General features: G+C 46.8%; 1 protein-coding gene across 1 annotated transcript in view; it reads left to right on the forward strand.

The window, feature by feature from the left end:
• The window catches only part of FBXO15 (F-box protein 15), a 395,164-nt gene that overhangs the window by 48,899 nt on the left and 319,928 nt on the right, over positions 1–26,337 (forward strand). Inside the window, exons 3-5 of the mRNA XM_078687513.1 lie at positions 1,657–1,767; positions 4,302–4,406; positions 15,884–16,126. Of these exons, the coding sequence (XP_078543639.1) occupies positions 1,657–1,767; positions 4,302–4,406; positions 15,884–16,126 (459 nt within the window). The remainder of the gene's footprint in view (positions 1–1,656; positions 1,768–4,301; positions 4,407–15,883; positions 16,127–26,337) is intronic.

Here is a 26,337-nt window from a genome sequence, read left to right on the forward strand (position 1 = left end):
TTCGGAGACCGAAATCGGACACGGTTCCTTTAACTGGAGCTTTCACTATGACGAAACTCCGCCCCCAGCCGACGTCAGAGGATCTCCACCACCAATAAGAACAGGGGAATCCCGGAAGATGGCGGATGCCATCACCAGAGAGGAAGTCGAGCCGGGAGCAGGAGTGTTCGTGGTTTACCCTGAAAGTCGAGGAAGACGAAGGAAAGAACGGAACAAGACAGTCTGTCGCGGAGGAGAAGCCAGGAGGCCAACGTCCCCACGCGTCGCCGAGCCATTCTCCAGGAGGAGCGTGGCTGGTACAGGTACGGGACAAGTTCTCGGGGTGAGTTGGCAGGAGGGGTCACCCGACCGCCTAACCGTAATCCCTACAATTCCTGTTCTTAAAAACACCTCACGACACCGTTACCTCACTCCAGAGCTCTCGACCCCAGTATCGTTGTACACCCGTTTGATTCACAGCCTGCTCACGTGTGTGTGGTGTCTTCTTCACTCCCGGTCCCCTTTTGATGGTTTATTAAGCCGAACAGCCTCCTGATACCTTTTATCTTTCTTTACTTTATGCCACAACACCATTCCTCCTTTGGCGGAAATCGGACGGAATACGGAGATTGGCCCAGGAAAACAGGAGCGCGAAACTGGAACCCGCAGAGTCAAGGCGTGGAACGCAAGACAGGACGGATCCCGCCCAGTTTGTCTTTGGAAGACTAACAAGTCGGCACAAACGTGTCTTTACAAAAATAAAGCCTTACCTGAGTAGATATGGCTCACAAATCCTACCCCGCCACACTTGTTTAACATGAAGCTGCTGGAAAAGGAATAAATTACGTTTGAGCATAGTCCTGACCCCCAATCTTGACATAGAATTAAATTGATTCATATGTTTTTTCTCTTTTCTTCCTTATTGTATATACTTTTTAAATTTAACCTATTGAGAAGCAAAACAGTATGATAGTAAAACCAAATGCTGGACTGGTTGGTAGTCCTGTGTTCAGAATTATAACTGGATGTACGTGGAGAACCAACATTTTATCACTCTCAGTTATTATGGTCCTTGTTGTGTTTTATAATTGTATCTATACCGTAATCAGTGGGAAACAGTAATGTAACAAAACGTGAGTGGGCCCCCTGCAAGATATGGCGAAGGGGTGCCTCACACTCACATCAGTTGGGGCTGAGGGGGCCACCTCCAGTATGGGTAAACCTGGGGGCCCCACCGCACTGCGTATGCCTTTGTTACGCCCCTGGTGGGAAAGTATGTGTACCTCGGAGAAGCATTACATGCGTTTGCACCCATTACTTGCTCTAACCATGTTAAAACCATGCCACATTACATGTTTCTTTGAAAAGGTAGTCTGTTACTTGCAGTTAGTTTTTATATCAATCTGTTTTTACATTAGAGATTTGCACCCTAAATAGATGTTCTTGTGGGTAACTGACCCACATCGGAAAGCCTGTCCTAGAGTTTTGACTATGTGTTTCTTGTCTGTGGCGTACATGTCCCAAATTTCGGTTTAGCTTAAAAAGCTCTTTAAATAAGTTACCTGTAGGTATGGACATTTGATTTGAAACGTTAAGGTCAACTTTAAGATGACATCAACTTCTTGTAGTAAGGTAGAAATTATGTCAAATATTACAATGTAAATTTTTTTTTGTCAGTTCTAAAATTACTGTTTTGCACGGGAAGGGGACAGTTCATGGAACAAAACACTCTGCCACTCCGAAGTTCTCTAAAAACTCATCCTGCAAGACGCATTCGTCACTTGACAGGTAGGCAACGTCTTCTGCAGTAGATACCTTGGTAGTTGTCTTATAGAAATATCAACATCTGATTGAGATAGTGTGGGGGTGGTGAGATAGGTTATTTTATGTTTTGTGTTGGTGAGAAAAATAGGCCTACGATAAATGTCATCTCAGTATTCCACATTTGAAATCTGAAATGAACTATAAGGAAATAGTTGTTAAATGTATGAAGCTGTTATCATTTATTAAAAACAGTTTATAACTGTATCCATTCTTTTTTGTGCTGTTAATTCAAATGGGTGATGCATTAGAAGACAAGGTTTCAGATTAAGGTTCCAAAGCTCCTAAACACTCATTTATTTGGACGTGAATATATGTCAGAGTGTGTTACATCTGTACCTAGAGTATGTTAGGATGCACAAATTGCACACAGCTGTGTTCAGTGGCTTATAAGCATAACATTACCCACAGGTAATCCTGCCATCCATTGTAAATCATATTGCAATTGAACCCATCTGTAAAGTGAAAGATCAGTGTGCCTAGGGCACCACTTTAAATTAAGTATTCAAGACCAGGCATAGATCTCTTCATATTTATTCATTGTCTAAAGTTTGGCATTCGTGAATTGCATGTGGCGAAAATAAGAGCAGCTGGCCATGTTGTCTACGTGTTGTTCACTTGTGGAATTAATGGGAACCCCCCCACAGAAAATAAAGACTGAGGTTTCTTAAAAATCTTCTCAAGAAGTTAAACTGGAAGAACATCTCCTGTTCAAGCTTTTACTTGATCCCAGAAAAGGTCGCAATGTACCATTTTACTCCACTTTCATATATCATATAGGGTCAGAGAAGAAGCTTGTGATAGCTCTACAGAGGAAATTAACATATTTTCATATTCACACACATAGATAGGATAAGTCTGTGTATGAATATTGCATATATATCTTCTTGAACTGTTCTGCCTCAGCAGTGCCAGTGCTGCATGAAAAGTTACACCAGCTAATCTACTAGTTACTAATTTTCTAGGGAAGAAAACCTTACGAAGTATGACCGCTTACCCAAAAACTCTTTTACTAAGGGTACAGCAACTGCAACACATTTCTGCTCACAAGAGCTAAAACTCCAGCAACAGGATGGCCATAGTCTAGTCTGTGAAGATGCAAATGGTCAAGTGATGCCACTCATCGTGCCATTTGGGATGTCATTTGTACACCTGTATGAGATCTTGAGAGGCGAGTTACTGTTTGCTTATCTAATCATAAAATACCAGTTTCAGTGGTTTGTAGTGTTTTTTTCACGATCACATTGCCTCTATCTGTGCCATAACTGTGTCTTTCCAGTGAATTCCTGAGTTTTTTTTAAATGGTAATATCTCAGATGCAAAAAAAACCCTAACATACACTTAAAAGTTCTCAGAGAATATATAATATTTACTGAAAAACGTTTTGGGTAAGTTAGGGTTTCTTATGCTCATGCTTATGAGAAGAGCCTCACCAGTTTACTTAAAAACCCTAGCTAAAGTAAAGTTATGGCTCCGAAAGAAAATCGAAATCCCTTAAACCTGTACTGTTGAATTAACTAAGTGGTTTAGGGTTGGATTTAATTAAAGAAGGTAAAATGTCTGTAGGTGAAGCCACATGGCATCTACATGCTCTAATTGAATTATTACATACACTCGATTTTTTTTAAAGTCTGTTGCCATCAGACCCTTATGTTGAAGAACGTTTCTGGACAATACTAATAAAGGCAACACACTACTTACCATTGGTGGGCTTTTTTGTCCATCTCATTTGCTTTCTTCTGATTCAGTGGATTTCCTTTCTGTTATTGTGTTTATCTCCCCCACTCTCCCCCACTCTCCTCAACCCCCCCGGGAAATCTTTTTTCTTAAATTACTTGTATTCTTCCTCTGCTTACATGTAGGGAACCACTTTTTGCATGCAAGTGCAAGGGTTTCTTGCTGTCTCCCATGTGTACTCCCTCTACACTGACATGGCCACTCCCATATGCGTTTTGTGTTGCCCCATGACCATGTATTAATAGAATATACCTATGATGGAGTCCAGGTTTCCATAGTAAACTTTCCTTCTACAATCATAAACTACTCTGTGCAATATTTGAAATGAATCTATGTAACAATGTTGTCCATATTTTTTGACATAATGAGTATATTTCCATATTCCCAGCCATGTAATGAGGCATTGAAACTGTTCTGTACCATAAATAATGGTCATGTGTCACTGTACTGTAAGAGAGTACAAAGGATAGACTGAACTCATTTTAGCAGAGGCGCTTTTAAAGCCCCTCAATTTTTAAGGGAAATAATTGTCTTTGCCAATGCTTACTTAAAAATCTTGTTGAAATTAGACGAGAGAATTATATGAAGACATTTACCAAAGCTAAATGCAAACATGCAAGAAAGATTTGCAAAGTTCATTATGTGATTGCCTTCAAGTATTGGTGCAACTTCACTGGATTTAACTTGTTTGCTGCTGAAATGCATTGAAACTGTTTTTCAATTTATGTTTTAATTTTCTCTTACTACACCTTTCAAATCCACAGTTTACCTCCAGAGATAGTGCTGAGAGTATTATCCTATTTAGATCCTGGCTCTTTGTTGTGCATGGGATGTGTTAATAAGCTGTTTTACCTACTCTGCAATGACAAGTAAGAAAACCTCATATCTTTCATATTGACATTTCACAACATGTTTAACTTGGTTTGACATTGACCTAGTAGACAGTAAATGTTGATCTGTGTTAGGCCCTTTAAGTGATAAAGACACATGTTAACTCAATGTCTGCTTGTTTTAGAAATATATACGTTCTTTAAAAGGCCCTTACACAAGTTGAATGTTTGAACAGTAGTAGTTACAAAAGCAGTCCCTCTTGAAATGAAAATGGCAAAAATACATATAATCGGCTTAGTTTTTAAAACATTAAGGCTTAAGACAAATGTTCTATTTTGGAGAATTGTGCCATTTTGAATATATATAGGCATTTAAGCTTTGAAGATTTGGGATATTCAAGTAGAACCCAAACTATGAACAAATGTAGAAATATTCGTTTTTTGTTTTAGGAAATCAACATATTTTAAGGAAATGTGTTTTGTTCTTTTGATTCCATTTTGTTTTTAAATGAATATTGTATATTTTTCTGCTTTAAAATATTGTTCAGTTTGTACCAAATATATCTTTGTAAAATCCTTTTTCTTTTAGGCTTGATTTATATAAATGATGTGCATACTTGTGACCTAAGCCCCTTTATTTCTCTGTTGCACTTAAGGTGAAAAGCCAATGCAGAACACTAACACCCAGCCAATCTTCCCTCTGGTTTTCTTTTTCTGTGTGTGGCAGTGGTGCCATATCCTAAGCTGCGTGCACCAAAGACATGCATCAATCACTATGCAACCATGTGCATCGCATAAGCTACCAAATGCAAAAATGAGTTTGTAAGGAAACAGGCTTTTTGCAGGTTTACCACCTACTTTCTGCCCCCGTTTTGACTAGTGGGTACTGGTGTAATGGCTCTGAAATCCCCTGAGCCCTGCTAAACAGGACTCCGGTGCATGAACTCTGGTTCTAAAATGCTGCATGTTTCATTGGCTTGATCCCAAATGGCATAGCCTAACCTAACTTACTTTTAAGTCCTTAGTATATGGTACCAGGGGGGCTCAGGGCCTGTAAGTTAGTGTCTCCCATGGACTGCACCACTTGGTGTGACAGATTAAGTGAGACACGGTAAAACATGACTCTGGCTGCCATTGCACCTTGGAAAGGCAATTTCAAACTGCTAACTTGACTTTTACCATTAAGGCAATGCCCATTCCTACCTTTTTCAATATATACAAGTCACCTCTAAGGTAGGCCTAACGAACCCTAAGGCAGGGTGTTGTATGCTAAAAAGTGGAACCTGCAATTTTATATTCTCCAGCAGTAAAAACCCTTAATTGTTGCTTTTACTGCAAAAAGGCTGGCAGCCCTATTGGCAAGTACAGAGTTACAGGCTGGCACCCCAGCACGGCAAACTTCTGAATTTACTACTAGGGTTGGTACTGTTTGGTATCAAAAGAATCAGTACATTAAGTACATGGTAAATAGAATGTAATGTCACTGGTGGGCAAAGTGCAACTTGAGAAACTGCTTTTTTAGTTGCCCAAGGTTTCCAGTGTACTTTTACTGATGTACACAAGCTTGTCCTGCATGCAGTTTTCTGCCCTCCTAGGGAGATGTGCTAATGACTCCCAGGAAAGGAAAAATGGGCACCTGCTTGGGATAAAGGCGTTACCTCCCTTCTGCAGAAAGCCATACAGGTGTTAGTCAAGCTTCAGAGTAGAACCCACCTTTTGAAGTGCAAATGGGCAAAACTTAGAAAAGGGGTGCTCTATTGTTTAGGCAGACATGCTGGCACTAGGGACATGAGAGGAGAAGCCAGTTCTAAAACCGGTTATTCAAAGGGTGTGTAGTTGATTGGTAGCCAGACCTCTGGTAGCGAGTCAAAAAGCTCTGAATGTTGCGAGAGGAGACTCGCCATGTTGGGAGTGGACAGAATGGTGCATCCTGGGATAGCCAGATACCACACTTCCCGAGAAGTGGTCCTCAGCAGGGGGAGGGGGGTAACCTGTTAGTCATTTGGTTACCAACCGCATCCTACCCTGAGGGCATTTTCTGAAAATAAATCTGGCACCTAGAACTCTAATCTCCACGGACTGGAAGGTGGACCAATGGAGGCCTGCCATGCTGCACCATCAATATTGATTGCTTGAATGAGGCAGGGGTGTCCACTGCCATATTTATTGTGTGAGTCTCTGGGCTCTTCCCAATGGACATTGCCATAGTCCAGGAATAATTCATTCTTCCCTAGCTTTCAAATTGGTCTACAGCACCGCTTCTTTATTGAGCGTGCATTGTTTCCAGTTCCGTGGACATAGATAATGCAACCCAATATCCTATTGGTTTTTGTAAACACTTGAAGGTTTTTGGGCAGAGGTTCAGCAAACACACCAGCTACAACACATGTGGCAACAACAGGCTTCTAAGAGTGTCTGGTCCTTGATGCCTTGTAACTTCCAGTCCAATAGTGCCACAGTACCCCTTTAAGAATCGCAAACTAAATATGTATTACTCAGATGTTTGGGAACATGTTTTCAGTTTTTGTCTGTGCACTCTGACTTCCATTTACCCCTTCTTTGCTGAATGATTATGCTCAGCTGTTCCTCAGAACTAGAAATAATTTTCGTGAAATACAAAAGAAATAATATTACGAGTATGCTGGTCATAGGAGTATTTGTCCGCTTACAGAACCTCTGTTCCAGTTGGCTATTGGCTATCCCAAAAAGGACAGGAAAGAAAATTTACTTTTGCCTACCTGATCAATAAATGTGACACAGCCCACTTGCTCAGAACCACGAGTTACTGGCTGCTACCTTGGTCTCTGCACTTGTCTGTTGTGATGACCTCTACAAATTCATTCCTTTTAGGGTGAATGATCACCTCAGATAAGTAAGATGTTAAGTAACCCAACACACTGGATGGTCTACTTTGGCATCAATTCCTCCTAGTTACTCCTCATTAGACTTTAAAACCCTCTTGAAAGCAGGCTTTCATCTTAGTAGACACCAAAAGTCGATTGATACTAACATTCATCTAAGTGATTTAGTTGAGTGGGGGTGGAATTCAGATGTTCTGGTACCCAGTGTCACGGAGCTCTGTAAACGCATGACTAATGCATTTTAGTGCAGGGATATGGACACGAGCGCTAAACTTTGTTAGTCTAACTCCTGATGCGTGGTAATTGGCAGGGCTGTGTTACTCCTAGGAAGGATTGCTGCAGTGGCCACACCGATTTTCCCATTTGAACAACATTATGTCCCAGTACTGCTAAGCATGGAGTGGAAGATATAGAGTCAGTGTAGAGACACATGCATACTGTGCTAAATGTTTCGGAAGTGTGTGACTGTTGTGTGCCATCTCTTGGGCAGGAGTCTTGTATGTAACTTATGCTGTTGTCTCCATGGATATCTAAGCTAATGTTTATGCAATCTGTGGAGCTGTTGAGACTTTTCTCTATAATGTTCTTAGGTTACTTTGACTGCATGTTGTCAAGATGATTAACATGGATGCCCATGCTAGAGAGAACCAGAATCAAAATGTGGTTCATTTTGCAGGGCATTCACATCTGCCGAACACTCCTCCATTGCGACCCTTTTGGTGGAAGGCAGATCGTTGCTTTACAGCACATTCCCCTTGTTTTGGTTTTTGCAAGTAGTCTTGGGATGAGCTTCCATAGTTCCTGAGCTTATTTCTGGGTCACACCCGTGCATAGAAGGTGGCTGTTTAATTTTTTGCAGCGTGGTCTTCATCTCATTCAGTATTTCATTGTCTGTGACAGAGCTTCACTCCACATCCGCTGACTGCAGCTTCTATTTCGCACAAGTGCGCTCGGCAGTCTGGATGGGTGGTCATCAAAAGGAGCTTTACTAAGGTGTGAATGCTGTATGCCACTCCAAAATTGTTGTTTTTTTGAATCGCGCACACACCCTTACTCTTGTTCAGGGGCTACAGGGTGGTGATATAACACGGGACCCGATTTTCACCGTGCCAAGTGAGAATGACCAAAGGCAGTATTCACTGAGCCATACCCATCACATTTTTTTTGTTTTGAAAAGCTGATTGTTCGATGTTATTTTTAGGCCTGAAGCCTTCAAATACAAGGCCACCTCATTGACGGATTCTCAGCTGCTATTCTCCTTATATGCAGATAATACTCCTGTTTTGTCTAGCCTCATTTGTGTATTCTAGCCTCTTATTTAGTTTCTCTTGTTCAGTGATTTGATGCCTTACATTGTGAAGTTTATTTTGGAGTTCATGTTGTATAGTGAGATCCTTTTGATGAACCGAGTGTTGAAACTGTGGAAGTAATACTATATGGTTGAGGATGGCGGTGTGAGCGGACGTGTCTCGCCGAGCTCCCGCCGCCGGCCGCCACTTAATAGATACTAAAGCACCCTTCCGGGTCCCGAGAGGCTTCACTGGGGCCCCAGACCAGTTGCCAGATTAGTGAGGACCTTTGTGAGGCGGCGTTGCGGACCGGCGATACAGGGTCCGGACGGATTCCTGACAGGAGCACCACGGCCCGCAGGGGCCTGCGGCGGCCGGAGCTGCGGAAACGAGGCCGAGAGGGGCGGAGCCATACAGCCGACGCCGAGGCCTCCCTGACGGGCAGCGGCAGGTCCGACCCGCGCGGCTGAGCGCGAGGCCTCCCGCGGCTTCTCCGTGGAGGCTTCTGCGGACCTGCCAGATATCTACGCCGACACAGCCGGAGTCCCTGGGCCGCACACGGGGCTGTTGGAGAGCGGCAACGGGGATAGTTGCGGCGCCGGGCGAGTCCGGGAAGCGGCTTGAGGTGAGGAGAGGGGGGAGACAGAGACAACCCCCCCCCAGGTGACTCTCCGCTCCGGTCTGCAGCTCTGGGACAGCCGAGGGAAGCTACAAACGGCGCCGACACCCCAGCTGTGGCCTACCACCCATTTTAGGGCCGGGTGCTTGCGGCCTGTGCAGCGCCCGAGCAGGAATCGCCCTTTGCCCCATCTGGTTGGTGCCCACGTGCCTTCCCTACAGCCACACTTCTGCCCCCCTACACATACGGGGGTGCGGGTTGAGACTTGCACCTGCTACAGCCTCGGACGTTGGAGGTGGCAGGGGAGCCCCCACCCTACGCGGCAGACAGCGTGGGGCGGCGGGGGGTAGTGTGGAGATACCAGAGTGGTGCCGCTGCCGCGGTGGCCCCCAGCGTGTGCCGCCCCAATCGAGGCCCGGGTGGTGGTCGGTTGCCGCGTGGTCTCTGAGGAGCGGTGACCTGGGAGCCGCCATTTTGAGACATCACCCGGCCCAGTGACTGGCTCTCCCACACGGACTGCATCGCCTGGACCTGCGCCTCGAACACTGTCTGAGGTGGAGACACCGGCGCTTAGGCCCTAGCAGCGAGAGTAATTGGAGCGGTGGAGACAGCCAGCGGTCCACGGGGGCCGGACTCTTAGCCCCCGACTGTCCGGTACTTATCTACCGGTGCTGCGGCGAGCTTCCGGCCCGATCCACCCTGGCCTGTTCTGCTGGCAGGCCTGGGGAGTATGGCGACTGGCAGAGTGCGCAAGGACAGGTCCATTAAGGACTTGCTCACACCCATCACCATGGGGAAGAAAACAGACCTTCACAGCGCTGGAACCCACGCGGCGCCCGCTAAGTCAACGGCCGGCACACCGGGCAACAGCCCCCAAAGCGCAGACGAGCCTGTCACGAGGTCTTTCTTGGAATCTCTATTTGGCGGCCTACGGGAAGACCTCCAGCTCCTTAAGACTGAATTGAAGGGGGAGATTCGGGAGCTGAGGCGAGACACGGACGCCATTGGCGAGCGGGTAGCGGACCTAGAGACGAAGAGCGATGGCCGGGATGTCGAGATGGAAGCGCTCCGGCAAGAAATTATCCGCATCCATGACCAGCAAGTTGACTTACAATCGCATGTTGAGGATTTGGAAAACCGGTCTCGGAGGCATAACATTCGAATTAGAGGGGTAAAATCCACCCCGGACACGGCAGATCTCTTCAAGTTCACGCAGGGCCTTTTCAACCATATTCTGGGCCGGTCGGCTGACTCCACTATCACTCTAGACAGAGCACATCGGACTGGACCGCCTAGAGTCTCGAGTGCCTTGCCAGCGGATATCCTGGTCTGCGTTCAGGACTTTCGCACCAAAGAAGAGATTCTCAACAAAGCGCGACAACTGGGCTCCGTCACCTATGGCGAACACTCACCGACACTCTTTCAGGACCTGGCGGCCATCACCCTGGAGAAGCGTAGATCATTCAGACCGGTTACTGCTGAACTGCGACGCCTTGGTATCACATATAGCTGGGGGCACCCGTTCCGGATTGTGTTTAAATGGGACAACAAAGTGCACCAGCTACGCTCTCTCACTGAAGCTTGCCGGCTGTTGGGCATCGAGGAACCTGAACCGGCGGGAGACTCGCGACCGGGGAACCACTCGGAGACCGGCACCGCAGGACAATGGCGACAGCAGAAACGGCGGCGCAGGCCGCGTCGCCCTCCCCAGGAGGAGATTCATGAAGGTCAAAGGGCGGCAGTTGCGACAGCGGCACTGGAACTGGCAGAAACGGCTGATGACTGATGGATGAACGCCGAGCTGATCTTGATTCGCTTTGGCGGTCGGCGGCGGGAGAGGACTTGAAAGAACTGGACACGTTCCCGTCTTTTCAGTGGCCCTACTTCTTCTGAGCGTTGTGCACATGGGAATGTTCTACTTGTTACTGGGGTGGGATGGGTGCAATGGGATTCTGCAAGGCCAAATTGGGGTGGGTCTGCTGTGGGTGGTGGGGGAAATGTTGGGGTTTGTATTTGAGTACCAGTTGTTATTAGGTTTGACTGCCGAGGTGCTGCCAACTGAGAATTGGGTGAGTCCCACTAGGTTTGGGACCGGCAAATACATGCTATCTCAACTGCCAAACCCCGCTCCACGGGAACGTTAGATTCTATTGCAAGGTAGCCTTATTGCACACACTATACACTATGGCGGGGGTTGAGAACGTTACACCACAGTCTGACACAGCGCGGACCCAATTGAGAGCACTGACATGGAATGTCAGGGGCCTCAATGACTTTAGGAAGCTGAGAAAGGTCCTTAGTTACCTGCGCAGGCATAACATAGATCTCGCTCTCCTACAGGAGACACATTTGCCTCTTGCCAGCAGGATGTTACAGCACAAGGGGTTAGCGGGATGCAGTATCGCAGCGGGCTTTACCACACACTCGAGAGGGACACTAATATGGGTAAACCCGCACTCCAAACTCACATTGACGTCACTAGAGACGGACCCGGAGGGGAGGTACGTCATTTGCAGATGCAGGGGCATGATTTGCTGCTTGTGAATGTATACGGGCCCAACTATGATTCAACTGATTTCTACGCGGACTTAGCCCGGAGATGCAAAATGTATGATTACTCGTATATGCTTTGGGGCGGGGACTTTAACTTGGTCCTAGACCCGGATCTGGACAGATCTGCGGGACCGAACAGGAGCCCGTCGGCGGCTGCCACGGCGCTCCAAAATGAGATGGTGCACTTGGATCTCTTGGATGTATGGCGCAGTAGACATCACTCCAGAGGGGGGTACACACATTATTCAGCGTATCATGCATTACACACTAGAATAGATTACTGGTTTGTATCACAACAGCTATCTAATAATATAAGGGACTGTCATATACTGCCACGCACACTGTCTGAACACTCTCCTCTCCTCCTGATCCTGGAATCGCCGGTGCGCGGGATCCCCCCCCTTTACGTGGCGCTTCCCCCGTACTCTTTACTAGACGAGGTGTTCAGAGGGGAAATCGCGAATGAAATTGAAAACTTTTTTGTGACGAATACGGGCTCTATGGAAAGTTTTCAGACGCTATGGGAGACCTTTAAGGTCTACATACGCGGGATAGCCATGGCCAAACACTCCAGTGTCCTGAAGTCCATTAGACAGCGGCTTAAATGTTTAGAGAGTCAGCTGAAGGACCTTGAAGGGAGGCATCAGGCAGAACCGGAGGGAGACGCACTAGATCAGATCAAACAATTGCTGACAGAATATCACACAGAGGCAGACAGAGAGGTACAACACATGGGCAAATATGCCACGGCCCGCATGTACGGCGAGGGTGAAAGGCCTGGTTCTCTCCTGGCTAAGATGATTAAACATGAGCGGCGGCCACTGCTGATTGGCGAGTTGGTCTCGAGTACGGGAGAGACCCTCACAGACGAGGAACAGATTGTCGGGGAATTCAGGCGGTACTACTCTGCTCTATACGAATCAAAATCGACGGGACTGGACGGGGCAATCGACGACTACCTGAGTTATATTAAGATGCCACAACTGTCCGATTCGCAAAGAGAATTCCTCATGATGCCCATCCAGAGGGAGGAAATAGAGGAGGCCTTAGATAGTATGCGGACGGGTAGCGCTCCGGGCGCCGATGGGCTGACTGTCGGCTTCTACAAATCGTTTAAAGAACTGCTGGTCCCATACCTCTCAGCATTATTTGATGACATATGTTTGGAAGGCTCCATGCCCCCGACTATGCGAGAGGCACTCATCATAACGATACTCAAGCCTGGGAAGCCTGACACGGAATGCGGTTCGTACAGACCCCTCTCCTTGATCAATGTTGATGCTAAGCTGTACGCAAAGGTACTGGCGACGCGTCTTGCACTCCTCGCCCCTGTACTGGTGGCCCCGGAACAGGCGGGTTTTATCCCATCTAGGAACCTCACATACAACATTCGTACGGTCCTGGGGACGATGCAGCATGTGAAGCCGGAGAATAAGGCATTGGCAATATTCCTAGATATGGAGAAAGCCTTCGACTCTGTAGAATGGCCTTTCATGTCCAGGGTACTTAGGAAACTGGGCCTGGGTGAACCCTTCCTACAAATGATAGGCGCTTTGTATTACAAACCGACGGCCAGGCTACGAATTGGTGACACGGTCACGGAGGCGTTCGGAATCAGCAGGGGCACAGACAGGGCTGCCCACTTTCCCCGTTGCTATACGCACTAGTAGCGGAACCCCTAGCGTGTGCACTCCGAGAATACCACAGTCATGAAGGTATTAATTTCCCTACATATAAGATATGTATATCCACGTACGCTGACGACACGCTTTTGTACGTCAGGGACCCGGAGCTTAACCTCGCGCCAGTGCTAAGGGAGGTAGTGCAGTTCGGAGCCCTATCTGGTCTAAAGGTAAACTGGTCTAAATCGGTGGCATTCCCGCTGATGCCGGTGACAAATAAATTTGTCATGGACTACCCATTGCAGTGGTCGGAAGACCCGGTTAGGTATTTAGGCATAAAACTACACCCGGATCCGGATGTATTGATCAGGGAAAATTACGGAGTTGCCTACATGAAACTGGTTGACGATGTTGACAGATGGTGTAGGCTGCCGCTGTCCCTCGCGGGTCGCATTGCGCTCATGAAAATGCTGGTGCTTCCGAGGTTCTTGTTTCTCTTTTGCAACCTACCGGTGGTCCTATCTAAGGCATTCTTTAAAATGCTAATTCAGACCCTCACGAGACTGGCATGGGGAGGTAAGCAACCGAGGGTTAAGTGGCAAGTCCTGACCCTCCCATATGACCAAGGCGGTCTGGGGGCCCCGGACGTAGAACAGTACTATAGGGTCGCGCAAGCGATGCACTTGCACACTTGGATACATGGGGATAGCAATATTCCACCCGTGATTCTAGAGACGCTCTTTGCGAAACCCCTCCAGCCAGCGGCTACTGTATTCGAACCGGCCACGCGACGTGTTGGCACTCTGGACTCTATTACGAGTACGAATCACGCATGGCACTCTTTGGCCAGAAGCCATGACTGCACACTGCTGTATTCCCCCCTGGTCCCGATAGAATGGGCCATATGGCTTCCACCGCTGCGAGAAAAGGGGGTCACGCGCGCCCTTAGTCAGCTGGGCATACACAAGCTGGGGGACCTGTTCAAGGACGGGAAGGTAGTCACCTGGGAACAGGTTGCTCCCTCCCAGAGCACTACGACGCTGCTGCACCGTTTCCATCTGCACAGAATCCGTGCAGCACTACAGGAGCTGCTGGGGCCGGATATGGAGGAACCCACAGAACTACCAGAACTGACTTATGTAATAAAAACACAATTGAGCGGCAAGATGATAGCACGACTGTACAGGATGGGGCAGTGTCACCGAACACAAGAACCCTCGAAGGCCCGACAGGAGGGGCAACGAGACTTACAGACGGAGATAAGTGACGAAATGTGGAAATATTGCTGCCAGAACACGAAACGGGTGTCGCTGAATGCTAGGCATAGGCTTGTTCAGTTTAAATTTTTACAGAGAGTGTATTACATTCCGGAACGCTTGCACAGATATGGACTCCGGCAGACGCCTGAATGTGAACGTTGCAGTGCGTCAGTGGCGGACTTCCTACACCTGGCTTGGTCCTGCCCGGGGATAAACAACTTCTGGGAGGAGGTTTTTCTCGAGCTAGGGCGGATACTGGAGATGGAGCTCCCGGTAGACCCGGCATTGGCTCTGCTGGGACATACCAGAGTCTTACCCCCAGCTACGCGTCGCCTGGCTGGCATAGGGTTAATTATGGCACGGAGAGCGATAGCAATGTGTTGGATGCGCGGCCCGCTTCCAACTAAAAGAGGATCGAAAGGGCTATGTTGTACAGTTGCACACAATCCCAGCTGTATAGTGAACTCTTGCCACCTGTGAGTAGGCCACGGAACTTCTGGGACCAATACCTGACATACAACTCGAACAGGAACGACACGGTTGAGGATCGGGAGGAGACAGAGGAGCAGCAAGAAGGGGGGGGGGACAACGAGGACTGGATCATTTCAAGTTTCCTGGAGGGGCCACGCGGGAGGGACACCCAGGTAACGCTGACACTAGAGACCAAGGACACATAGACTGCACGCATAGGGAGATCTTCAGGTTGGGAGCATAGAGTGAGTGAGAGAATGGATGGGTGGGGAGGGCGCGGGAGGATTTGGCTGGGGCACGAGACACATAACATTGAGAAGGCAGTAGCTTACGGGACGAGGCGCACAGGCAGTTGAGGGGGGAGGGAAGGGGGGTTAGTGGGCATGTTGGGTTAGGAAAGTTAGACTTAGACCACGTAGTCGAATGCGCGCACCATAAGAGACTACCAATACAGCACTGGAGGAAGCAGAGCTCACCCTCCCGTAGTACTGGAGAGTAATGACTTGGGGCAAAGGCGTCCATGCATGATAATGTTGTTGTTTTACTTGAGGCTCAGGCAGCTGGACCAGGTGACGCCGGTGAAATGTTTGGCACAATTTCTTCCTTTCTCCCTTTCAGGAACAATGGACTTGCATATTGTATTGACATGATCCTAGTTTGCTGCCGGCCCCAGGGTTGTAGGCGGAAAGCTGTGTGCGTGCATGGATGACGAATAAAAGTTTATAATCCCAAAAAAAAAAAAAAAAAAAAAAAGTAATACTATATGGTTCATGAAAATGTTTAGTGAATAAATCCATTTGCAAGCTTATATTAATGATGTTCTACTTTGTAATTTATTCCAGTGTACTATGGTACAGAATGTGCTCTTCTTTACATACATCAAAGAAAATACATTGGAAGCCCAAAACAGTTAAAACCATTGACAATGATGTAAGCCACAGTACCATCCAGGAAAAAGATATAGGGTATTGGAAAAAGGAGTATATCTCAAAGGTTATCACTGCTGGAAAGAAAGGAATTATGAATCTTCTCAAACCTGAAAATCCTTACACTGGCCTTCCAGCTGATATAAAAAAGGCTGTTGCGTGAGTACCTTTATTTTTGCTTAGTAAGCCCACATGCAGAAAGAAAAAAGTGCAAGAGGTTATGTACCAGACTAACATTTGAATGTATATGAACTATTTTGAAGTTAGTGTATATAACTAATCACAGTATTGCTAAACTAAAAAAGTTAATGTTGCATCTCACTGTCTCTTAGGCCCTCATTCATGAGAGGCCCGAGATAGAGGTCATTCATTGTTTCCCCACGCCCAGAGCTTCTTATATCTACGGTACTGAAAATATAAAGGAGGGCGGGGAAAGTCTGGCCCATTACAGAGTGAATTTTCAGGGTTCACTAAGAAACGAGGAATTGGTAATTCCCTATTGGATTTTCTTCCCTTTCCTAATTCCACACTTTAGCTTTCAAGCGTACTTTAAAAGTAAACTTCTCATGAGTCCACTGGGGATTCCAGCCGATCAGCATTAAGTGGCTACAAGTAAGATGACCTGGGCCTAGTTACCAGTTTAGAAATATATCCTACCTGGTAAAATGGGCCTTGTACAAATGGAAAGTAGCTCCTTTGTTACCATTATTTTGCTACATTTACATCTGCTTCGTTTACATCCTGCTCCCCTATATAATCGCTGTTTTCGTTGTTTTTCTTTTAATGCACAAACCATTCAAGACTTGAGTTTTATTTACACTCGCCCCTTGATATGAAAAAATGCCTTCTTCGCTGATCTTACCTCCGTAAGATTAGTCAACATGATACAATGATGTAGTTGTTTATTGTATTCATAATGGTTTGAAGTAATTTAATCTCAGCTAGGAAATGATTCTTCTGGCCTTTCCACTAAGGCCTTGAGTTTTCTTAACTGTCTTTTTTCTAGGGCTCTAAAGTTCTATTTGAAAAGAACCACCGTGAAGTCCGATCGTCTTTTCATTACATATTGTGAAATTCAAATTTGTACACCCTCAAACACATTTCAGTCACTCACACGGCGTTTCACGCTATTTGCCACAAAGCTCTAACTAGGTTCTTTCTGCATAAAACCTACAGTAAAATATCTGCATATTCATCTGGCCCTTTGCAGCTGGCGTATGGATTAATACTGCCCGATTTGAGATCCTCTTTCAGGTCTAAATGACATTCTGCCCCAAAAATGCAATTAGCCCTTTATCATTGTCCAGCTGTTTTGTGTGATTGGCATAAGGAGCTTAAAAAGTGACACTGTCATTCTGGGCGTCTTCCAAGGTTCTACTACTCTAGCCCCTACTCTGTTTAACCCGTACATGATGCCCCTAACTACAATCCTCAAACTCTCACACATCTCCTACCTCATGTATGTGGATGATACTCATCTCTATGTGAAAATGAACTCTCCTGAAGACATCATAATCCTTAATAACACACTGGTTGACTTGTAATCACCTCAAACGTAATGCACTAAAACCAGAATTCTTACTGATTTCCCTCCCCAAAATCGCCCCTGTACCTGTTCTGAGCAGCGCAACTTCATCGATGTGTGAATTTTGTATGTTGCAACACTTTATACCCACTTCCAAGGGCCTAGGAGTGGTGCTGTTGGTGGGATAGTTGGAAGTCTTTTGTGTCTCTGAGACTTCAAATGGGAGGCAAGCATACAAACCCTTGGAGTCACTCTGGGTTCAAGTGGTGCAGGTCCAGTTCTTCTCACCCAGGCAAGGAGGGCAGCAGACAGGTCAGCACACCAGATAAGCAGTACTTCCGGAGCAGCAGTCCAGCAGTGTCTGCCCTTCAGAAGCACAGCAGTCCTCCTTCCTGGCAGAGTATCCACAGGTCCAGAAGTATACGGAGTTGATGGGAACAGAAGTCTCTGTTCTCCCTTACCCTAGGAGTCCGTACATAAGGCATCCATTATATTGACTGGGGACAGCATGCCTGTGAACAACATTTACAGGTTATTTGACAGGTTGAGAACCCACATAAAAGATTACGTCTCTAAGATGCTGGTGTTAGGGGTTATTGAGCCCTCAAACATCCCTTGGTCCAGCCCAGTGGTGCTGGTCCACAAGGCTGCCCTGCCAGGTGTCACACCAGAACCCTGGTTCAATGTGGACTACTGTGGGCTCCATGCGGTAACCAAGACAGATGCACACCCCATCGCCAGAGCTGATGAGCTTACAGATTACTTGGAGCTGCCAAGATTCTCTGCACGTTTGACTTAATGTCTGGGTACTGGCAGATTGCCTTGACCTTGGGGGCTAAAGAGAGGTCTGTGTGTTTTACACTGGGTCATGCCTTTTGGGTAGAAGAATGCCCATAACACCTTCCAGCGGTTGGTCAACCAGGTCCTGGCAGGTTAGGGAACTTCAGGGCCACCTACCTAGATTACATTGTGGCCTTCAGTCTTAGTTGGGAGGGTCACTTGTGCCACCTCCAGGAAGTGCTGAGGGCTCTACAGAGCGCAGGCCTGACTATCAAGGCCAGTAGGTGTTTCGGGGCATGATTCTGCGGTCTACTTGGGACATCAAGCAGGGGGCGACAAGGATCAGCTCCTTCAGCCCAAAATTGAAACCATTCTGGGTAGGGAACCCCGCATGACCCAGACAGAAATAAGAACCTTCTTCGGCATCACTGACTACTACAGGAGATTTGCCAAGGGATATGTCACCATTATTACCTCCTTGACAGAAGGGACTTCTAAAAGCAGTCATGTCAGGTGATCTGGACAATGGCGTGGCAGAAATCTTTTGACACCCTGACGGAGGCCATGTGCAGAGCACCCGTGCACACAAATTTGTTTGTGCAGACGGGATACTTCAGAGCATGGCATTGGGGCCGTGCTCTCACAGCCTGAACAAAAAGGGCCTGGGCCAACCTGTAGCCTTCATCAATGGAAGAAGGACTGCTACTCTTCTGGATGGACTGCCACTTTGCTGAACTGCTTTGCTCTGTTGGCCTGCAGCCAGCTGCTTCTTGCCTGGGAGTGAGGATTGAACCAGAATCTATACATCCCAGAGCCAAATTGTCTCCAAGGGCCTGTTGGCTTGCCTCCTGTTTTTGAAGTCCCAGGAATATCAAAGACTTGTATCTTCAACCTGCAGACTGCACCTTGGCTCTGTCTGCTGTGAGTCCTGTTCTGCCAGATGGTGCCAACTCATTCCTGAGCCCTTGGAAGTGAGTATTAAGTACTGCATCTGGCAGAACCCTCTCATTGATCTTGTTGCGCTGATTGGAACCAATGCAGGAACTAGATCAGCGCATCGCCCCTGGGACTGCTGCATTGCCTCCGGAACTGCCACATCGCCGCCTCTGCAAGGAGAAGATCAACGCATCACTGCTGTTGCAGGAACTAAATCGATACATCGCCTTTGGGATTGCTGCATCACCTCTGGAATTGCCACCACTGAGTGAAGAAGATAGATGCATCAGCATTGCAATGTGAAGAAACTCTGCACATAGCTTCTCTTCCAGGGGATCCTCATCAATAGTCATAAGTACTAGAATATTCCCGCCCATGCGCGGGACCCCGGAAACACAATCATATATGTGTCCTACATATATATCTCTACATCTCTACAGCTCTCTCTCTCTTTCTCTCTCTTCTCTCTTTCCTCTCTCTCTCTCTGTCTCTGTCTCTCTTTCCTCTCTCTCTCTCTCTCTTCTCTCTCTCTCTTCTCTCTCTTCTCTCTCTCTCTCTCTGTCTCTGTCTCTCTCTGTCTCTCTCTCTCTCTCTCTCTCTCTCTCTCTCTCTGTCTCTCTCTGTCTCTCTCTCTCTCTCTCTCTCTCTCTCTCTCTCTCTCTCTCTCTCTCTCTCTCTCTCTCTCTCTCTCTCTCTCTCTCTCTCTCTCTCTCTCTCTCTCTCTATATATATATATATATATATATATATATATATATATATATATATATATATATATATATAAGCAAATGCAGCCTCATACACATCAGAGCTGAGCACTGCTGTAAGGAATTCCCAACTTAACATGAAATTATGCATTAGAAAGTAAGCAGAAAACTCTCATAAAGGACTGAAAGCTTAGAAAGCTCCCAGGCTGCATTGCAAACACACATTCTAGAAAGACTGAAAAGTGAACTCATCGCACCATAGAAATAAACTGACACCGTGCCGTTAAGGCACTCATGACCCCCAGCTTCCCATCATGCCTCAGGGGTGACAGTTAGGTCAGTTCTTTCCGGCTCCTTCAGGAAGGATCCTGGTGACACAGCCCCACTTCTTTCTGATTTTAGTCCGAAATAATCTTTATTTTTCACAACTTTTTTACCTTACTTCGACGTCTTCCACCTTCTGAAGTAAGTAACTGTCCTTTTTTGGCAGTTTTAGGCATTTTTTATATCTCAAAATGCCATCTCTTTTTGACTCCTGTCCTTCTTGTGGTAAAAAGAAGGCCAAGACAGACTCACATGGAGTCTGTATCCTTTGTTTACCTGAGGACCATGACCCTAAGACCTGTCCTCACTGCCAAACCCTGTCCAGGAGAGCTTCAAAGGACAGAGAAAGGATTTGCCTCTATATCCTCAAGAGGGAGGTCTCCGGTGAGGAAGGGCTCCAAGAGGTCTAGAACACCATCTAGAAGCAAGACCTCACGTCCTTCAACATCAGCGTCGGGCTCGGCGCTGAAAAAAGATCCACCGGTAGGTCATTTATCCAAGAAAAGAACTTCGACAGCGGACTCGCCGTCGAGAAGACCTCGTCACTCAGGTACGTCGTCGACGTCGAAGATTCGTGACCCTCCGCCGTCGTCAACCCGGCGACGATCGGCGTCGAGGAACAGAAGCCCTCCGCCGTTGTCAACCCGGCGACGATTGGCGTAGAGGATGAGACCTCCGCCGTCGTCGACATGACGTTCGGCGTTGAGAGCAGGTTCCCCTCCGTCGTCGCCAATCCATCAGCGATCGACGTCGAGGGGCGAGAGTCCTCTGCCGTCGTCAACCCGGCGACGATCGGCGTCGAGGATGAGACCTCCGTCGTCGTCTCGACGGCGTTCGGGGTCGAGGATAGACACGCATCCGCCGTCATCTCGAAGACCTTCGATGTCGAGAATAGACACTGCTCCGCCGTCGTCTTGGCGACGATCGGCGTCGAAAAGAAGTCCTCCGCCGACGTCTTTACACCGACATTTGACGTCGAGGCATGAACATCCTTCACCTGGTTCCCAACAGCGGCGGTCACCATCGAGTCGACGTTCGACGTCGAGCAGACAGGAGGTCCAGGCGGCGTCAGCTCCGACGTCGAGCATTCAGGATCCATCGAGACCAGTCGCTTCAGACAGGAGATCGACGTCTAGGAGGCGATCCGGTTCGGCGTTGAGGGGCTCACGTCCGACGTCGAGACCTGCCTCAGTGAGATCTAAGTAAGGATCGGTGGTTCTGGTGACGGAGTCAGCCTCACGTCACTCTTCTTCTCACTCCTCCAGGCAGCCTTTTTCAAGATCCGCCTCTCCAGAAGCTGGAGGTCCTGCCCATGAGTCTCCATCGCATCAGAGGGAGGCTTCCTCTGCTGTACGTTTGTCTCCAAGGTGGTTCTTCCTTTGCATCACTGGAAGGATTCTGGGGCGACAAGACGAATATAGAACTATGCCAGTCCTATCCACAGGTCACCTCTACAAAGACTGGTGAAAAAAGTAGACAGAGCGAGCTCCCCTAGACGGAGAGTGCACACGGAAAGGTCCAGTGAAAGAAGGCATGACAGGTCACGTTCCCCCAGACGTGAGGAACTTGCGGACAGATCACGGGGACGGAGACACAGTGCCAATCACAGAAGTAAGAGAACACCATCTACTTCTTCCTCTACCCGCTCGTCTAAGAGGGATTATTCCCCTACGTTGTCGGACAGCCCTATCTCGAGGGTCTCTCCGATAGATGACATTAACTCCTACCATGAGGTTCTTCAGTGAGGAGCCCCGAAACTCGACATCCTAGAGGTCTGTCCCTCAAGTAGCAACAACAGTGATTTTCGAGACTCTGCATCAAAAAGCAGCGTCTCGCCCATTACTCCCCCTGGTTCCAGGGATTCTTGACCCTGTAATGGACACCTTTCTGTCGCCAGCTACCATCAAGACAGTGCCGGCTCGCATCCAAAAGAAGTGCAAACCGGCTTCTTCAGTTCCCGTCTTCGTGAAGACTTTTCCGCCTGCAGATTCGGTGACCTTTGCTGCAGCACGAAAAACGCATGCTGTCACTGCTTCTTCATCGGTTCCTCCTGATAAAGAAAGCAGGTCCCAGGACTCTTGGGGACGCAAAGTTTGCAATTCGGCGGCTACAACCCTGAAGGTCTCCAGCGCTGCTGCGTTGTTAGGCCGATACGACAGGTCTTTATGGGACTCTTTGGAAAGATTCAAAGAAAAGCTGCCAAAGGAAGACCAAAAAGACTTCGATGAGATAGTTACAGAGGAATCACTGGTGGCAAACCAAATGATCAGCACGGCAGCGGACGGCGCTACACTATCGGCGCATTCTTGCGCGCATGGGATCTGCGCCAGACGATCATCGTGGTTGAGGTTGACAGGTCTCAAACCTGATGCGCAGCAGAGAATTTTGAACCTTCCATTCTCTGGTTCCTCTCTCTTTGCACACACGCAGATGAGGGGATAACCAGAATGAAGGCCGAACTGGACACTCTCAAGGCCGTCGGCCTGGAGAAGAAGAAAGAGTTTAAGCATTGGTACAGACCCAACCAGCGCAAGGGATCTCAACAAAGGGTTCAAACTCCTCAGTGGTCTCAAAACAAGAACCAGGGCAAGTCCCAATTTCAGGGCTGTAGGTTTTACAGAGGTAGAGGTAGTCACCAGCAACAATCCTCTACCACGGCTAAAATAAGAGGAAAGTCATGAGCGGTGGCTTCCTCTAGTGCTGTTGCCCACTCCAGTGGGAGGAAGTGCTTCACAACATCTGGCAGAGTGGTGCAGCATCACAAACAATCGTTGGGTGCTAAATATACTGCGCGATGGATACGCACTACGTTTTCGTGTGCTTCCAAAGGACATTCCTACGAAAATATCTTGTCCGCACCAACTAAAGTTACTCCGGCAGGAGGTAAAGGCTCTTCTTCAAAAACAAGCCATAGAAGAAGTTCCTCCCTGTCAAAGAGGAAAGGGAGTCTACTCCAGGTACTTTCTTGTGCCCAAACAAGTTCAGGAGCACAAGTTCGGACCTATCCTGGACCTTCGACTTCTGAACAAAGTCATCGTGAAGGAGAAGTTTCGAATGTTGGCCCTTCATCAAATATGTCCACATCTGCAAGTAAGAGATTGGATGTGTTCGGTGGATCTCCAAGATGCGTACTTCCATATACTGATTGCCCTACGTCATCGCAAGTATTTGTATGGTTTCGTAGCCATATGATACTTTAAAACGGATAAAATATATACATACATAAAAACATTGACTAACGTACTCAACTGGTGCTTCTAAGATACGCCTACCCCGGTGTACCTGACCTAAGCCTAATACGTGGGAAGGAGTAAGTAATTTGCAGTTTAAGTTAAGTTGGTTTTTTGCCAAGAATCTGAATCAAGAATTCTCTTAAGGTTTTAATCAGCTCCGTACCTTGGTTCTAGAATGAAGGAGGTCTTGTATCTCTGTCTCAGGACTCGATCTCCCAGCAACCCGCAAGGGTGACTGGAAACACCGGAGCTGGATTTCTCGGCAGGAGAAAAGATAGCGTCTCTCTCAGTGCGTCAATAGGAGGGTTGGCTTCCTTCGGCACTCTCATCAGCTGGGCGTCGGGCAAGTAGATACCCGCTCTGCTCCAAACCACCGTTTGTTTGCTTAAGGCAACGTTGGTATATTTATACCTGAAAGGTGTCGGGTTTGACGTAAGGTTGGACATAAGACGTCACTAAGAACTAACAGTTCTTTCTGGACTCCAGGAGTTCTTGTGCAAATCAAAATAAAGCAGGGGGAATTCCCGGGCTGCTGGAGGCTTGGTTTGTTTAAAGAACGCGTTGTACTTTCTAGGAGTCTATGGGAGTAGCCTTGCCGTATTTGGACTGCATTGGCTATTACTAAATATGGATATGATTCTTATGCCTTTATAAGGGTATTATTTTTTATAACCATATAAGGGCATAAATCCGGAATATTGAATTAGGGTCCTAGATAGATTCACAACACCCACTCCACGTATTAATGTCCATCATTACTAAATACTAAGCAATATTAAACATATAACGATGCATGTGTGTTTTCCAACCCACCCCAAAATACATAAATTGCATTTGAAATGGTGTATGGTATATACACGAAAATGAGTATTTGTACTGTACGTTTTTCAAGCAGTGGTATCATTCAGATAATGCATATATAAATATTGGCTGAATGAATTGCGAAAATTACATTTATGAAATGGCTCTTAATACAGAAAAAAAGGTCGAGACCATTTCATCACATATTTATAGAATGCTGTACATGTGCTAGAGGCTGAGGTAAAATATTGTCTCTAGTGTCTCTAAAAATAGAAGCTCTGTTCTCTAAGAATAGTTCTACTTTAAGCGGAGTACCATGTGCCAGAAAAAAGGTAAATATTTTGGAAGTGGAAAAATAATTTCGCTTTCAGGGAAAAAAATAGTTCCAATTGTTTTCAGTAGTGTTGTTTATCAAAAACTGAAGGCCGAATTCAGAGTTCAGGGAACGCTGTGTGCTCGTTGTTTTTAAAAGTTATTCTCGTTGTTAGGAGAGAACATCATATCAGACAGGCTTGCGAAAAATTGGTCTACAACAGTAGGTGAAAGTTCGACCAAGTTCGAAAAAGCTGAAATAGTGCATATGTGAGAATCAATGCCATCATCGATTTCTACATCAGCAATGCTCACAGAAGGTTGTACCTGTGTGGTGCTGCTTTCATCTCGTACTTCATCGCCATCTAATCGTAATGGTGAAGTCTCAACGAATGCCGCCATCAGAATAGGTAGCCGCTGGGGACAACACGATGCATGAGCCGTTACCGAACCAAGCAAAGTATCGATATCCATAGGTACTGCTGATGGTAGTGTAAGACAGACGTCCAACACGCATTCTTCTCCGCATAGCAGACATCAAAGCACAGGTAAGATGCAATCTTGCCAGATTGGTCTGAATGAAAGAAACCAAGTTGTATTCAGGTCTCTTAGCCGGGCTAATCCGAGGACTCTAGTGATTCGGTCACGGTATCGTATTGCTAAGATCGTTTCTTCCATCGTAGCTGGAGTTTTGTCTGTGGCTTGGCTTGCCATATCGGAGCAGAAGGATCAAAAATAAAATTCCTGCTACGAGTCCCAAAAGAAGAGGCAGGCCGCCGAATAACGAATGCACAAAATTCGGGAAAATGCCCAGAACTGTGTCAAAGGGTGCTAACAGTCCCAAAAAAATCGTCTTAAATACATGTGCGATGCCACTGGTATCAGACATGTTTAAAATTTGGCTTAGCATTTTTACGAAAAATGCACGGGGCAATTTGTCGATAATAGGGTATATATCTCTGTCGCTGTCCTTGCAACTTGCAGATCATACGTCTCTTTGGACGAGGTTAAAGGCACAGTTGTCTGTAAAAGAATAGACTTCATTCTGCTTAAAGTATCAATTCGAATCGAAGAGATATTCAAAGAAGGCCATATTGCCGCCGCCATGTCTGGATTGTTGTTTGGATACAATACTTGCATACAGCAAATGACCCTGGAAGTAACGGTTACGAGATAGGCTTTTCCTGGCACCATGCCACAACAGCTGTGGTCACTTATTAGAACGTAGCTGCCGTTGGAAAGCGGTCTGAAAAATGGCTCTATCTGTGTTGCAGGAGTGCCATGCAGGTGACATGAAAGGTTATTTGATGAACCTTCGCAGGCTCCATGCAAGTTAATACCTTGACACAGAAGTGTACCGCTTAGTGATTTTTTTACAATTGTTACCACTAAGGAATACTTTTTTTTTCCCTTCACTATAACATTTGTGTGTATAAGGTAAATCCCAGGTTGATTTGATGTATCCTATACCCAACCTTTCATACAGGCCTGCTGGTATATATTTTTGGCAATACTTAAACTGGAAAGTTGTTATCGGAATTGTAATTGTTCTGTGTATTATCCATTCAATGACAGGACTCTCTGACATTGTCAATGGTAATCTCTCAAGTTTTTCAATGCTCAGAATCGTATAGTCTGCTCCTTTTTGTGCCAAACTGATTTGTTTATCAGTAAGGTTAAAGATAGAAAATAATGACGTTATATTAATAAGACGCCATGGCACTTAGCCTGAACGCAGGTTTTGCAACGTCC

Source organism: Lissotriton helveticus, chromosome 4_1 (assembly GCF_964261635.1).
Source record: "Lissotriton helveticus chromosome 4_1, aLisHel1.1, whole genome shotgun sequence".
Lineage (NCBI taxonomy): Eukaryota > Metazoa > Chordata > Amphibia > Caudata > Salamandridae > Lissotriton > Lissotriton helveticus.